Source organism: Clarias gariepinus, chromosome 11 (genome assembly GCF_024256425.1).
Source record: "Clarias gariepinus isolate MV-2021 ecotype Netherlands chromosome 11, CGAR_prim_01v2, whole genome shotgun sequence".
Classification (NCBI taxonomy): domain Eukaryota; kingdom Metazoa; phylum Chordata; class Actinopteri; order Siluriformes; family Clariidae; genus Clarias; species Clarias gariepinus.
Window position 1 is genome coordinate 26,789,219 of NC_071110.1, and position 16,082 is coordinate 26,805,300.

General features: G+C 36.9%; 2 protein-coding genes across 4 annotated transcripts in view; both read right to left on the minus strand.

The window, feature by feature from the left end:
* Positions 1–108: 108 nt before the first annotated feature.
* On the minus strand, positions 109–12,318 carry si:ch211-167j9.5 (fibroblast growth factor receptor homolog 1). 2 transcript variants are annotated; one of them, XM_053506711.1, is made up of 12 exons: positions 12,075–12,318; positions 10,865–10,984; positions 9,018–9,114; positions 8,709–8,907; positions 7,559–7,697; positions 4,459–4,557; positions 4,082–4,242; positions 2,503–2,640; positions 2,307–2,418; positions 2,075–2,174; positions 1,680–1,779; positions 109–1,579 (listed from the first exon to the last, which is right to left on the minus strand). In XM_053506711.1, the coding sequence occupies exons 2-12, from the start codon at positions 10,920–10,922 to the stop codon at positions 1,556–1,558; spliced, it is 1,227 nt and encodes a 408-aa protein (XP_053362686.1). In that variant the 5' UTR covers positions 10,923–10,984; positions 12,075–12,318; the 3' UTR covers positions 109–1,555. The 2 variants fall into 2 exon arrangements, with proteins under 2 accessions (XP_053362686.1, XP_053362685.1); XM_053506710.1 differs by lacking the exon at positions 12,075–12,318 and having other exon boundaries at positions 10,865–11,460.
* A 288-nt stretch (positions 12,319–12,606) lies between these two features.
* usp32 (ubiquitin specific peptidase 32) overlaps positions 12,607–16,082 on the minus strand; it is a 55,051-nt gene continuing 51,575 nt past the window's right edge. For both annotated transcript variants that reach the window (XM_053507254.1, XM_053507253.1), the window contains exon 34: positions 12,607–14,956. In XM_053507254.1, coding sequence (XP_053363229.1) covers positions 14,783–14,956 — 174 coding nt within the window. In that variant the 3' untranslated portion in view covers positions 12,607–14,782. The remainder of the gene's footprint in view (positions 14,957–16,082) is intronic.

Genomic DNA, 16,082 nt, shown 5'->3' on the forward strand with positions numbered 1-16,082 from the left:
AATGGCATAAACTAACATTTCCTAAAGGTGTATGTAGTCACATGACTGGGGATCATTACATCATATACAAATAGTATAATCTGCTGGCAGAAAGATACATACCAATAATTTGTGTAATTGAAGTAATAGTTTTATTCATATAGTTTGAAACATGACAATCTTAAGATTTTCACATACAGTTGCATAAATTAATCTTCATCAGTAAATGTCATAACTTGTGCACATTTCAAAACAATAACAACAGAAACAAAAAAACTTTTCATGTCTGAATTATATTCACTGTGTACCTTTACAGCCCAATCTTTTCTTGGAGCAAAAAGAATTTGACCTGAAAAGGAGCCCAAGCGGACTTAAAAGAAAATTATCTGCAATTTTCCTCTGTTCCTTTTGTGCTCACAAAACCCATGGACCCAAAAAAAAAGACTCTCAGAGCTCTCGGAGTAAGTGATTGTTCACACCACAATGTTCTCCAGAATTCAGAAGTCTTACACAGAACTGTGATCAATTAAATAAATCAATTAAAATGATTCAGGAGCAGAATTGCAGTTAAATACCAGAAGCATCTGAAGGAACTAAAGCGATGGAGGAAATGCATGACAATTTAGTTGCAGAAGCATCAGAAAACAAATATTCCTTCATGCCATAGACCTACTGTATTTGTGCCTCTTATTTCCCCAGACTCTCTTATTATAAATAAAACATTATTTTAGAGGTTAGCAATATACAACAGTAATAAACAATAACCTATTATTCACATTTTCACGATTATTATTATTGTTATTATAATTACTATTATTATTACTACTACTCCCTTCATTATAAAAGCATTACTTTCTTCAGTTTCAATTTTATCCACCAACACCGTTAATAAAAGTACTTAAGACGACTGGTTGACATTTGATCATCCTACTGAACCAGTCCAATGGTACTGTAAGAAATGTATTGCACCAGTTAAATACAGGCACCGTTACTGTAGTTCCACAATACAGGTATTAGCCTATTAACTCATCAGTCATGTTGCTACCCAACACCACTTACACGGGCCAAACCACCACACACTGGCAGTCCTTAGAGTCCTATCGGTGAGAGGAGAGAAATCTGCAGATAAATATAGCCAGCAAGGTTCCAATTCATCAACCACAAAGCAAACGTTAAGCACACTGGAATTACTCTGTTTTCAGAAGATATGAATCAAGTGGCCCACAAAATGAACTGTAGTAAGACCATCTCCAGAGGTGGCTCGAGTACAGTTCACTTGTGGGCTGTTTTATAAGCGCATGAGTTCATTTGTTGTGTGCCGGTAGGCACAAAAAAAATGGCCCCATCAATCTGGGACCACGTGGGATGCTAAAGCGGACCAAGTGTGAAAACAGCCATAAACAAAAAGTTTCCGAACTGTCCAGCTGAGCAGCGAGGCAAGGTCGTTCAGTGACGAGTGAAAGCTTGACATCCAGACAAAGGTGACTCCTGTTTGTAGGCAGCAGGGAAAGACACTGATCCTCAACACTTATTTATGATGATGTATATTTAGTCTTCTGATGTGCTCAGAGGTCTTTTAGTCTACAACATCCACATAATCCTGAAAAACAAGACATGCATGTTTGTTTTTTTCTTGATAACGGTGCAATTGTTAAATTCTATGATGATTTTTTTTTTTTTTTTTTTTTTTGAGGACCTACCGAATCGTTCTCAATTATATTCTCCAGGATTGTGACGAGATCAGAGAAGGAGGGTCTGGCAGTATAAGGCTCCAACCAGCAGTCTTTCATTATCTGTAGTCTACAGTAGGTATATGAAAATAACAGCTCAGTGACTATATAATTTCTAATGCATGTCCTGGAGTACACATGCATAGCACAGTTCAGTTCAGTGCTTCTCAACTCCACATGACACAATGTTGACTTACTGCATGGCAAGAGTGCTAAATAATTCATTACAGATCAAACAAACACTCTTAGATGTTCAACATCTACAACTCCTGCCAAAGGTGCTGTTAACGCACAAGAATTACACTTGAGCACAGAACCTTCTTTTAGCCCAACAGCAATAAAGAGTGAATAATTTTGATGCTCACATCTCTGGACGGCAGCTGTCAGGTCCTGCGTTTCTGGTTCCAGCACAAATATGATACACCACTTGATCTGAAGTCTCCAGATTGGGATAGGGCAGAGTGCCTGTAAAGAGCCCAATAAAAAACATTTTTTTTTGTTTAGTTTATTCTACTTTTCTGCAGAGTTGTTAAAAGGATTTCTGCAAACGGATAATCTAATCTGCAGGCCTATTACATGATATTGTGCTGAGCTTACCAAACGTCTGCATTTCCCATAACACGATACCAAATGCCCACACATCCCCCTTGAAGCTGTAGTAGTTATTTCGGAAATATTCAGGAGGATACCAGCGCAAGGGCACGCGTTCCTGGGGACAAACAACATTCAAATCACTGGAGGATTTACGCAATGAAAGGATTTAATCTAATATACTGGTAATACAATGCCCAACCCTGTGCTGCTTTTTCCTGGTGCTGTGTCTGCTTCTCATACGCGTCAAGTCCCTGGCCAGACCAAACTCGGCCACTTTGATTTCCCAAGGGAAACGACTCACCAGGATATTTCTTAAAGCAAGGTCACAGTGTACCACCTGCAAGTACAAGGAAGGATTATAATAGGCCCTGATACATGTCTGTTATCCCCTGAACTGCAGAGACTGTTATGTAAAATGACATTATACAACGTCATCACACCTCTGCCATTGGATAATGTTTCAGCACATGGCTAAAAAGTGAATGTAAGGCAAACGAAGCATGAACTTGTTATTAGAGCCCAAGCACTATGACATCAGCACGATGATGACATCACTATGACCTCATTGCCATCGCTCTGATAGTGCTGGTCCACCGGCGCACCCGGGCAGCATTGTCTTTTTGGAGGTTTTAACATGCTTAAAATGCACACAGGTTGTGTGGTGCGCCCGGATGACGATGCCACAGATGCTTGGGCCCGCCCATTGTTGCTTGCAACTATATTACTGTATTGTTTTTACTTTTTGCATAAATGTAGCTTTTTTTTTTAACCTAAAGCACATTTTCACATTGCATTTATGAACACGGATGCAGTTACTTGTTTTCATGCTTGAAGTCATGCCTCCAAGGTTAATAGTTTGAGTTCTGCCATTGGGTAGGTGTGTGTGTGTGTATGTGTGTATGTGAAGATTGCATGTTCTTTCCAATGGGTTTCCCCACAGTCCAAGGAAATGCAGATTAGTCTAATTGGTGTTCCCAATTTGCCCCGTAGTGTGCGAGTGTGAGTGTGTGCATGCTTGTGCACTGAGATGGACTAGCACCTCGTCCAGGGTTTACCCCACCTAGTTCCCCTGTGACAAGCACCCGATCCCCTGGGACAAGTTCCAGGTCTCCTAGCGGTATAGAGAATGAGGATGAGTGAGTGAGGTAAGAGTAGCTTCTCATTTCCCAAACAAGATATAGTGGCATCTTTTGTGAAAGATGCCACTATGTCTTAGAAGGGTCAAATTACTGTCCTGCATCAAGCAAAGAAAACAACTTAGGATATTGCTGAAATGACTGGAATTAGGTTTATTCTCCAACACTTAATTAATATTACAGGAGAAATTGATAAGTTGCATTATAAAAAATGACAATAAATCACAGCTATGCATAAAAATAAAAGGAAGAGTATCTGTTATCCTGCACAATCAAGTCCCGGATTCACTTGAACACCCCTCATATTTATAAGATAATTTCCCCCCCCCCCCCAAGTTAATAAGTTGATGCTGGTGATATCATTTGGAATTATTATTTTTTTATTAAATTAAAAAAAGAATGGAATATTTTTCTAATATTCTCTTTTCACTAATATTAATATTAATATTAATAATCTCCCGTCATTAATGTAAATGCACAAATTCTAGCCAATGCTGAAGGCAATCCATGAAATAATATTGTATTATTATTATTATTATTATTATTATATTATATATTATTATATAGCAGACAGTATATAACGCATCTTTTTGTTCTTTGAAAATGATGAGAGTGTAATGTCAGGGAAATCTGTAGAGATACCATTTTGGAGCGTAAGTGTTCCATGGCGAGGGCGATGTGATAGGAGGCGATAGTGAACAGACTCTGGATCTGAGGGTCAGCGCTCAGTTTATCATGATGTGTCTGCACGAAGCTCCGCAGCGTCCCATAACTCACAAACTCCATGATCAACACAAGTGGCTCTGCAGAAACAAGCACAAGTTTAAGGACCACTTAATGATCCCATTCAAACCGGGCCCAGTTTTATTTTAAATACAATAAGAGATTTTCATTCTAAAGCTTAGAATAAGCAACATAGTGTGGATTTTAACTAGAACGTCGAGCTGATCCACACATCGACTGTAGGAGTAGAATTACTTGGTAAGCTAAAAATAGACCATGTCTGATCGAGCTCTTACCCTCAGCAGTGTTCCAGTCCAGCAGCTGAAGCACATTCTTATGATACACCAGTTTCCTCATAATAGACACTTCAGCCTCGATTTGCTTTGCAGTAACTCCTGATAGCGACAGACACCTGATTAATGATTGTTCTTGTCGACTTGGAATGTTATATCATTTATTAAGATGAGACACCACAATGAGACATGATGGTCTTTTTGCTAATGTCAATCATTTTGCAGATATTTGGATGGTATGAACCCCATACAACCTTCCTCTTGTGTAATGACACAGTTAAGGGTCTACAGGTATGTTAGGAGAACACTAATGAAATCAAAATTTGATAGTTGTTGATAGATTTACAGTACGGTTTAAAAGACTAGTGGAAAAAAAATCCATTCTCTTTTTATTTAATTAATTAAATAATAATAATAATAATAATAATAATAATAATAATAATAATATTTATAATAATAAACATAAAAAATTATATGAACAGTATAAACTTAAGTGAAAAATAGAATATTCTAAATACAAGTGGTGTTCAAGTCAAACTGGGACTTTTAATTGTCCAGGGTAACATAACACAGTTATTTATTATATAATAATATTTCTTTATTCAGTATAATCCCCTGCTACACTAATACACTTATTCCAGCGTTTCACCAGTGCCTGGATACCATCAAAGTTAAAAGTTAAAAGTTTGGTTTTACAATGTAGAAAGAAATAAAAATGAGGAGTGACCATGGAATTAGAATGCCTTTTGCGATTGTGCAGGTGACAAGAGAGTGACCTTTGCATGTATGACCATCTGCCTAATAATGAGTAGGTCCCCCTTTTTGTCACCATAACAGTGATGCACTGAGTGTCCTGTGAGATCGGTTTGATCTACAGAAGTGCTTCTACATGGGCCAGCCTTCACTACCCATGACCCTATCGCCAGTTCGCTGGTTTTCCTTGCTTGGACTCTTTTGTTATGTCCTGACCACTGCAGCCCAAGAACATCAGCTGCAGTTTTGGACTTGCTCTGACCCAGTCCTCTAGCCATCACAATTTGACCCTTGTCAAAGTCACTCAAATCCTTACGCTTGCCCATTTTTTGAGACGGGACAAATTGTAATGGCTAGACAACTGGGTCAGAGCTACTCCAAAACTGCAGGTCTTGTGGGATGTTCCTAATCTGCAGTGGCAGGACATACAAAAAAGTGATCCAAGGAAGGAATCCGGTAAACTGGCAATAGGGTGATAGGTGGCCAAGGCTCACTGATGCACATGGGGAGTGAAGACTGGCCCGTGTAGTCTGATCCAATAGCAGGGATATGGATGTGATAGAAAGGTGTCAGAACACACAGTGCATCACTGTTTGGGTGGAGGATCTACTCAGTATTAGGCGGGTGGTCATAATGTTATGGCTGATCAGTGTATACAGAACTAAATAGCCCCCTAGAGTTATATGATAAAATACATGCACCAGAATTTGTGTCCATTATCATGACAACTATTTGTTGTCAACTGGGTGAGAGAGGAGACCGCATACCAGAGCGGCTGTAGGAACCAAGCCGAGATATAACAAGCTGATACCCAACTGTGGTCATGTTACCACAGCCTGAGGTATAAATCACCAATCTCTGCTCACGACAATGTATGAGGTTAATAAACGTGTAAATTATTAAGAGCACTGAATTTCCTTAATTGTTTTTAGCGTCAGTGATTAAACTCGTGAGTGGTTAAAATGAGGGGTTTCCTTTTAAATTAACCTAAAATGCCAAAACAACAAAAGACAGCTGTACCTTTTACGTCTCTTACATTTTTAAAAATAGATTTCTATATTGAAATTGGGACAAAAATACAATAAGAGGCTCTTCATAGGACTGTTGTCATAGTGCTTGGGCCCTAAATCTGTAGATTTCATCTTAATGCTGCGAATAGAGTATTATGAACAATTTTGATTTTTTGATGAAAGTGCCATGCAATTATGTTTTGAAGATTTAAATTTTAATAAAATTATTTAAATGCATGTGGTATTTGCCAAAGCTACTATTTCATCCTCTATCAAACTGTAGGCCTACAATAAAAGAAAGTGAAATCAATTTCAGTTTGCGCTCTCCCTGTGACTCCCTGTATATAAATAAATAATATTCAGCAGATACACAAGGGCATGTCACAACTCTGATCTGCTCGGCTTTACTTTCAGTTATTGCGTACAAAGTTAATGCTCTGTCATGTACAGTACCAGTCAAAAGTTTGGATGCAAGTTTGGATTTATTTTTTGAAATTCCAGAACAATACTGGATCTCTTTCAAAACTAGGAAACAACACATGTGGCATTAGGTAATGAAGTAACAACAACTGCGACAACAGTCAGCCGCTCTGCAACAGTTTTTGCAAGAACATCATTTGCAAAACCCATCAAGCATCATGATGAAACTGTCTCTCATGAAGACCTTCCCAGGAAAGCAAGACCAAAACCTCACCCACCACTGCTGCAGAGGAGACGTTCATTTAGAGTCACCAGCCTCAGAAATCACCAATTAACAACCAGCACCTCGGATTAGAGCCGTTATGAAGGATTTACAGAGCGTACGTAGCAGATAAAGTACATCTCAATATCAATATCAACAGTTTAAAGCATTTGCATTCTGGTTTTACAATGTAGAAAAAAATAAAAATGTGGAGTGACCATGGAATCAGAATGTGTGTCCAAACTTTTGACTGGCAGACTACCTATAGAGTACCCCCTGTTGTTATAGAGTAAGAGATGCTTGTCTTACATTACTGGGTCGAACTAAACTACAGAGTGGCATCAACAAAGCGACAGCAAATAATTACGTCACATGCACAAGCTCTATAGTCAATATGTGTACATGCAGCTACATGCTAGAATTTTTTACACTAGAAGTGTTGTCTTAATAATATTTTCTTAAATACACAATAAATAAATAAAAAGTCATAGTGTTTTTTAAAAGCCTTTAAAAAGTTTCTTCTCAGTAACATCTAACATCTAACATCCAAAGGCTAGATTTCAGAAGTTATTGTATCCACCTTCAGTGGAAGCTCATACTTGGCAAACAGTACTGTACTAGGTAATAAATTGAAATGAATAGAAAGACAGTGTACTACCTTCTTTTGCGATTTTGCAGGTGACAAGCGAATGACCTTTGCAGGTTCCACGCAACATCCTTGCTTTGTAGAAAGCACCTTCCCTTCCAGCTTTGATCAGCTGCATCAGGTTCAGGTCTGTCCTCACAACACGCGAGTTCTGAAGAAACGACATGGTGGGGATTTACATTTTGCTCTGTGTTCTTTTTTTAAAATAATACATGAGTACGCTTCCTGTCATCATCCTGATAATGTCTATTTATGATAACATAGAAGGTTGGATAATGAAACTGAAACACAGGCTAATTTAGTGTTTGTGTTGGTATATATATATATATATATGCTAATGGCCAAAACATAGTATTGGTGCTAATTTTATATTTTTTTATGTCATACATATAATATAGAAAATGTGTGCCAAAGAATCTACTTCAGAAGTTTACACAACATGGAAGTGACTGATCTTGCTTCTTTTGAGAGATGATTTTATATAGGAAGTGCCCCAAAAATAGCAATTTTTCATAGTTATACTGTCTGGCTTCAAACAACAAAAATTTAAAAAGCAAATTATTTATATTTCTTCATGAATATTGATAGTCAAATAGTTTAATCTTCCAGAAGCATATGAAAAGCAAATATTTAAGCAAAAATTGTTGCTTAAATTGAAGCATTCCATGCAAAATTAAGTATCCCCCCCCCCCCCAAAAAAAATCTGTAGTGTCCGTAACCATGTCAAACTTATGTTTTAATATTTTAACAATTTTGCATTTTAGATTACAAAAATTTTTCAAGTTTATGTCTTTTCATGTAAAATTAAAATTGAACAAGTTTTATCTGAATTATAATTAGGATTATTGAAAGATTTGAATTCAAAAGGTTACAGACACTATAGTACATAAAAAGGCATGAATTTGTATTTAGCAAATGTGTTTCTTTTTATCTAATAAAAATATAAATGGTTATGCATATTTACTAAAAAAACAAACAAAAAAAAAAACGCAGCATAGATCTGGAGACTAGAGGCATCTCTAAAAATGGTGTTATATGATCCTATCTGCAAATTCACTTTTTTCACTCTTAGGTGAGACACTATTTTTAGCACCGATACCATGTTTTGGCTGTAAGCTAAAAATAGCTAAGCATAACGTGATTGAATCAGGATGCTCTCAACCTGTTGCAATGGTTTCCACTGTAATCGAACACTGTGTGTGCTTTTCTGCGCTTTTAGACGCGATTCTTCCAAATTGTCTGAGGGTGCCATCACCAACACCGATTGAGGGGAAGTGGGAGACGGCGGAGGGGGGTCCTGTAGAGGAAGGGTGATGGACTTTACCCGTATTAAGGGCGGTTTAGTCTTCCGTGACCTGTATCTGTAATATAAAGAATAGACTTGTCTGTTTTTTAGCTTTTTTGTTACATTTTTAACAATTTAATTGGTACCATTGTTCTTTGTTGAAATCATGAAAATCATTTGTTTTACTTTTTGAACCACAGGATGCCAAAGAAAAGTGCGGTGAGACTGGTGAGAACACAGATACCAATGAGAATATAGTGGATTTTGTCCAAAGCATCAGCATCTGAAAAAAACAAACAAACAAAACAAAACAGTGAGAGGTGACATGATGAAGCATGACAGGAAATCAAACTAGGCCACATACTAACACACAGTTTCGTCAACCTGCTTCATTAAAATGGCATCTCACCGTCACGAGGAGGATACCGAGGGCTTCAAAAGAAATAGCCATCTTGACATTTTCAGTCATAATGATGTTTACAGACAAATAAAAAAACAATATAGATTTCTTTTTGATGTAAATATAAATAATAGAGCATCTATTATTCATGTTTAAGTCTTCACGCAGCGAGTAGCGATGCCAGTTCACAGCTCCAGGGTGACGGTTCGATCCTGAACTCTGGTGACAGACTGCGTGGATTTCCTCCTACCTCCTAAACACATGACAGGAGGGCGATTGTCTATTTTAAACTGGCCTTAGGTACTAAGAAGTGGGTGAATGTGTATAAAGTAAAGAAGTTGCAATCTTGTCTAGAGTATATATTCCTTGTTTTGCGACCACTGTTTCCAACACAGGCAAGTTCTCTAGCCTCACTGCCATAAATTCTGTCTCCTACAAAAGCAACAAGTTACCCATAAAAGCAGCCAGATATTAAAATTCATCACAGAATTTATTCAACACCTGGTTTTTATATAACCGTGCTCACGAATCTCCCTGGCTTCCAGTTTGACAGGTCAGGTTTTAGAGTTTTCTAAAACATCACAGCTCTGTCATTTCCGGCAGATCATAAGCAGAGAATGACTGCTTTAACCTAAGTGTTAACTGCGGAATAAGAGGAATAAAATACTGTTATGGGAAAATAATCAGCTTCTGAGACATTTCTTGATTTGTATCAGGTTTTTTTTTTTTTTTTTAGCTCTGCTGAGAATCTACATTTTAGTTTGTGCAACAAGTTAGTGTTTCTGCTCATTCTTGTTTTATTATTACATTTGAGCGTTATTGATCATGTGATTCCATAACGGTTCCTTTCTACAAGCATATTACATTTAGAATCAGGATCAATAAAGGATTTGAACCGTATACAATACCGTAAAAAAAGATTTAGGACCCCTATTTTGTTATACATTTGGTTTATGTTTTGTCCATTAATGTATCAGTACCAAACATTTTTCCAGCCAAAAAAAAGAAAGGAAAAAAAAAGTGCATGGGATGTGCATGCATGCTAATTGTAAATAAATAAATAAATAATGCATGGGTTGTGCATGCAAAAAAACAAAAAGAAAAACAAAAATGCAAGTGTGACTTGACAGGCAAGTACCATGGCAGATTTCAAGCTGGACAAAACGTACCAGAGACTATTTTCTTTTTTTATACAAAATGTTAACTTTGTCTGCTATATTACTATTGACTGCCCTGTCGTATTTTATGTAGAAATTGTAGTTTCATTATTTTCAAAAACGTTGTTCTTTCCAGCAGTTCTTTGCATGTGCTTAAACTTTTGCACAGTGCTGTCATTGCGCAGGCCAAAAAAAAAAAAAAAAAGCCCAGAAATAACACATTACACTCTTGACAGCTTACAGATCAAGCTTTTTAAAAAAAAAAAATAATGAAAAAATCCCCACCCTAACTGTGTTTGACTGATGGCACTTGGTTAGTAATCGAGTAACCCAGTGTGAGGGTCTATCCAGTAATGGAAACTTTAAAGCACTTTTTGTAACAGCTGCTCGAACATACATCAGAAATTCATCCGGTCAGAATAATGACTTGTTTTACTCTCTGATATGATCGGAAAGTAAAATTGTTAAACACATACCTGGCTGGTGGTTACACTGCTTCGTTAAATTTTCAGAAGAGGACATGTTGTTTCCCATAAGTGGACAGGTATGGCAGCTCCATGCATTCCTTGTGCAGGTGTGAATAACGGTCAGCAGCACTACAGTGGAAAGGGAACATGGCATCCGAATCACAGCGCAGTACCGCTAATCAATAAAGAACTCATAATGAAGTAAGTAGAAACGAAGGTGTTGTATAAAGGCTCCTAAAAGCCCATTACGGGGAAAAAGAATTAAAGATTATAGCCTGAAAACATGAGGATTGTTAAACTTGGTAGATTTTATATAAAAGAGGTGGAATGAAGAATGGGGTAGCGTGAACATTAGGCACTTATTGTATCTTTTACAAATAAACTACTAAAATTTCGAGCAATCTTTGAAATGCAGTATAAGGAAAACCATGTTTTTTTTTTTTTAAGGAAAAAAAATGCAGCCAATGTAGAAACATGTGGACTTGTTTTAATATAATAAAAGATTGACTCTAGGCAATATTAAAATATGTCTCATTTATTATAGAAAATTAAGTTTTTTAAGCAATGCAAAGTGTGTGTGCTTAATAATGTTCCAGAGATAAAAAAAAAAAAACTATAAAATATACTTTATATATATCTTTTTTTTTATTTGGGTTTGTTCAGATTTTTAGTTTGTACTAAACTATATGTGTTGTATAAAAAGAAAACACCTAATTTTTTTAAGGCCCCTTAATGTTGTTCATATAGAGTCTGACCACTTAAATATAAAGGCACATTTAAGCTACAGTGAGACAGAGACACAAAAAAAATTAAAAAATTTTTTGGCTGGATACCAAATCCGTGATTGACTGACTTGAAGAAGAAAGAAGTAAAATTTCTTTGAAATTCAATGATTATGGAGTTAATAAGAAGACAACACAAATTAGCAAATTAATAATAAAAAAAAAAAAAAAGTAGCTCTTTGTAGGTTTTAGTTCCTTTTAGAAATATTCAGTGTAACTTTAGGACTTACGGTGGTTCGCAGGTATTTCACACACTCCACTATCGTCTTTTATTTCCAGAAACAACACAATAGTTCTAAAAAGATCAAAGAATTTTAAGTGACCCCAATTTACATTAATAATAAAAAACTTCTTTCCAGCTTCCCTTTGACACGAATAAACACGACAAAAAAGTAGAAAAGACCTTTTAATTAAAAAAAGGCAAAAATAAATCTTACCGTCACTTTAGTTCTCAAGTGCTTCATGTCCCCCGTGTCTCATCGCGGAGTGAACAAGTCCACCCGACCTTGTGGTGTGCTGCTACATAGAGAACGCGCGGAAACCTCTTTCAGACAGGTGCTTTTTGGAACGCAGAGCCGCTGAGACGCGGGTGAGACAAAGCACTAGTGCAGAATGCAAGTCTGATGTGCTTCACTACTTAAGACTTCCTTCCTTCCTTCCTTCTTTCTTTCTTTCTGCCTTGCACAGGTCAAGATCACACATGGGTTATATTCTTGTGTCTGTCATGCACGATCATAGGTAGAAGTTTACTTATTAATATACACAGCATCCTGCAGTCGTATTGTTTGATTTGCCCCCTGTTTCACAGATGAGCAGTATTCAGAACATGACCAATGTTGTGGTTTCCTTTTCTTGCTTACAGCCTCTGCTGCTCTCTGCAAACCCAGTAGAAACATGCAAATGAAAAAAAAAAATCCCAACAGTAAGCACACAATAAAGAAAAAGTAAAAGAAACAACAACAAAAAAACAATTTGCATGGGCTGAATTTAATCAGTTGTTCAAAGAATCATTACAGATCAACAGTATCACTTCATATACAACTACATTTTTTTTTACAGTTCATTTCTGTAGGCATATTTACAAAAAGTCTGTACATTTGATGTCAGTGCAATGTCATTGTATTCTTTAAACACTGTACAAAATAAAGCTCACCAAATGAACACATCTCTGATGATTAACAAAATCAAGATATCAGTAGTTGATCGCACTACTTTGCCAATCAATCGTGTTTTTTTGGAATATTAATAAATTATCCCTGTATCCAAAGGAAAAAAAAGAAAAGAAAAAAAGAAATAAAATGTGCAGCCTCAAAAGACTAATAATCTATTAGAGGAAGAGTCCAGTTTCACTAAAATGAACAAGGAAGTCACTCAGTTCCAAATAAAAAGGCTTGAAATGGAGAGCGGTGATTTCTACTTTAAATCAAATCAGACATTTTCCTTGATCGTTCTTACCGAAGAAACGTGACTTGCAGTTTGAAGCGAGTTTAAACATTGCTCGGATGATTTCAACATCGCAGTGATATCGAATGACCAATAAATAACCATTTTCAATTTTTTGAAAACCTTTCCTTGCTGGCTAAAGTACATAAATATTCGTAATAAGCGGAAAAAAAAAAAAAAGTAAAAAATAGAGCAGCAAAAAAACGGCACAGAACACGTAGGTCTTTCCCAATAAAGGAACTTAGTTGCACTGTTTAGAAACCATGGAAGGGGAAAAATGACTCTCTTCCTCACTGTATCATATCCGTTCACAGTGTTTTAAACGACTCTATTTATTTATTAAAGAGTTGCTACTATCCTGGCATTAAGACACACGACATCAAGCAGGTCATACGGACGTCGCTTAGTTTTAGCACGCGGCTTTCATGAGGTCAAGGCGTTCTTTCAGAGAAGCCACAAAAGCGTGCTTTCTACACAGCAACATCGCACCTGTTCTGTTAAAAGGCTTTGGCTTGAGAATCTGAAGCGAGACGACACTGATCAGATATGCATGCTTTGGCTACCATTTTACTCTACTGATAATTTAGTTAATGAGAAATAACAAATAAAATGACGACAGAAAGAATGTTCGAGGACTTGCGATGAAGTCATGTTATGTGATGAACGTGTTATGAGGAGGGACTGGTGATTGGCTGCCCAATAACGAGCCCATGTTTGGATAAAGTGAACGGATCCATGGTGTTAAAATAAATATCTTGAAAAAAAGAAGAAAAAAAAAACATAATAAAATTATGTCAATTTAAAACCTGCCTAAGACATACACTGGCTTTCTGAAAGACATTGGCACAATATGTGAAAACATAACTAAACTTAAAACATAAATCAAACTATAGCAACAGCATAATCAATGTTTTTTTTGGGGTGTTGCTCACTGAATTGCAGTTTTGTTGTTTTCCCTTTTTTTTTTTTACGGTATTGAAAACCAGCACATTTTAGTGAGCTTTGTAAAGTGTAATACTGTCTTGCAGTCTTTCTATTAACAATCAGCCAATAAACTGCAACAAAGGGAGGTAGTGTATAGGATCTGCTGAGGAACAAAAAGTCTGCTAAGACTCTGCTAAGACAGAACTGAACATTGCACTTGCCCAGTAGAAACTCTTTTTCTCGCTCCGGTAGAACTCATAGATAAAGTTGGGACTGTTTTAATGTGCTTGGCCAAAAAAAAAAAAAAGTACTATGATTCTATCATATAAATATAAAAATACAAAACACAAGTTTATGGAAGATGTGTGCACTCTTCCTCCTGAAGAAATACATAAATATGGTTTCCCATAGCTATGAGATGCTGCAGGTTTGGACCGAGTTCCCATTAATCACGATAATGTTAAAGAAATCTTTTTTTCTTTTTTGGTCCAGGAGTCATTTGATCAGTTGGCAATATTCACAAGCTACACGGGTCTTTCTTACTGATTTATTTTACTTTCAAACTCTTTCGGCCATTTGATGGCTAGGACACCAGTATGTACGTGACTCTCAAACATGGGGGCAGCAGCAAAAGTTGAAATTCCTCAGTCTCGAGATTTTTTTTTGTGCTCCGGTAAGGGCGGCCCCATGGAATCAGTTGTGCAGCTTCACTCGGCTGCAGTGACTTCGTGGACAATTACGGACTTATTAAGTGCTTTAAACGTGGAAGAGCATGGGATCACTGGAGCACACAGTACTTTTTGTAGTCGGACTCAAAGTCCTCGTCCATGCTTGTAGTGTCTGCCATTTTCTTGCCGTCAGTCAGAGGCAGAAACTGAGAATAGTCCACTCCTTGCTGTTCATAAAAGAGAATGTATGCTGAATCCGTGTCAATCTCTTCTGAGTGAACCTCCTAGAGAGAGACAGAAAGGATAAGCTATTTATCAAATACAATATTATGCGAAGGTCTTGACCCACCCCTCAATTCTTTATATTTTGCTTCCAAAGAGCCAGACCTTTTTGTATTTTTATGTGATACAAGTGCCAGCAACGTTGTTCACATGAAAGTGTGATATCGTGTTTATTAAGTAGATTTCAATTGCACACTCATAAGCGCATGTTAACTTTTTTTTTTGATGAACTAATTTTTTTTTTTTAAGATAAGGGCGTTTCCATTTAAATTTCAAATTAGCATATCTTTTCTTCCTGTGGGCCGCATTTTCAGAGGAATGTTTTTAATGACCTATGAATCATTCAAGCATAAACCCATCTAAACTGAAGGTATAAACCAGTGAGAAACAGGTGCAGATGACGACAGATGTTCAGGTATGTGATTAGTATACTGGTGATGCTGAATGCTGAGTGGTTAGAACAGACGAAAGGGGAAATGAGGATGCTGCTGAGGTTGCAAGTGATTTTTTAAATTGTATCTTTGGGCACTTTGCAGCCTGTGACAGTAAAACATTTGATCCTATGTCTTTATTTTAATCTACATCGTTCAATTCAATTTATTATGAAACTTTTGAACAGTACTGTACATTAACATTTAAATACTTATACAAAACTATAAAGGTACATTTTCTGAAGAAAATGGGAGTGTTGCTTGCAAATCTCGGGCCTAGGGGCGTGGCTTGACAGCTTCACAACTGACGCTAAGAGACAATTGATCCTGGTTGCCTATGTAAAATGAGCCCACCCGTGTTAGCATATTGATAGCATGATGCTAACATGATTAGCATGTTGCTAGCATGACAAGAGATGCCCAAATGTGCGCCCCAGGGGTAAAACTTATACCTTTGTGTAGGGGATGTTCATGGGTCTACGATAAACCGTAAACAAGACTAGTTACGCGCCAAACTTTTGTACGAAGAAAGAAAAGAAAAAAGGAAAATAAGAAGAAGAAGCCTGCGCACCCTATAGTTCTTGCGCCCTAATAAGCACCACTAAAAAGACCTATAATAAGTAATGTCATCCCCCTGTAGTTACAGCTAACTAATTTTAAGTTTTACAAAAGTAGCTTGTCCCAGGTTTTTTTTCCT

Coding starts and splice junctions, on each gene's coding strand:
- si:ch211-167j9.5 (XM_053506710.1), bottom strand. CDS start 11,009: ATGCCATGTTCCCTTTCCACTGTAGTGCTGCTGACCGTTATTCACACC. Junction 9,115..10,864: donor GCAGTGTAACCACCAGCCAG/GTATGTGTTTAA, acceptor TGTTTTTTTCAG/ATGCTGATGCTTTGGACAAA. Junction 4,558..7,558: donor CTGCAAAATCGCAAAAGAAG/GTAGTACACTGT, acceptor TGTCGCTATCAG/GAGTTACTGCAAAGCAAATC.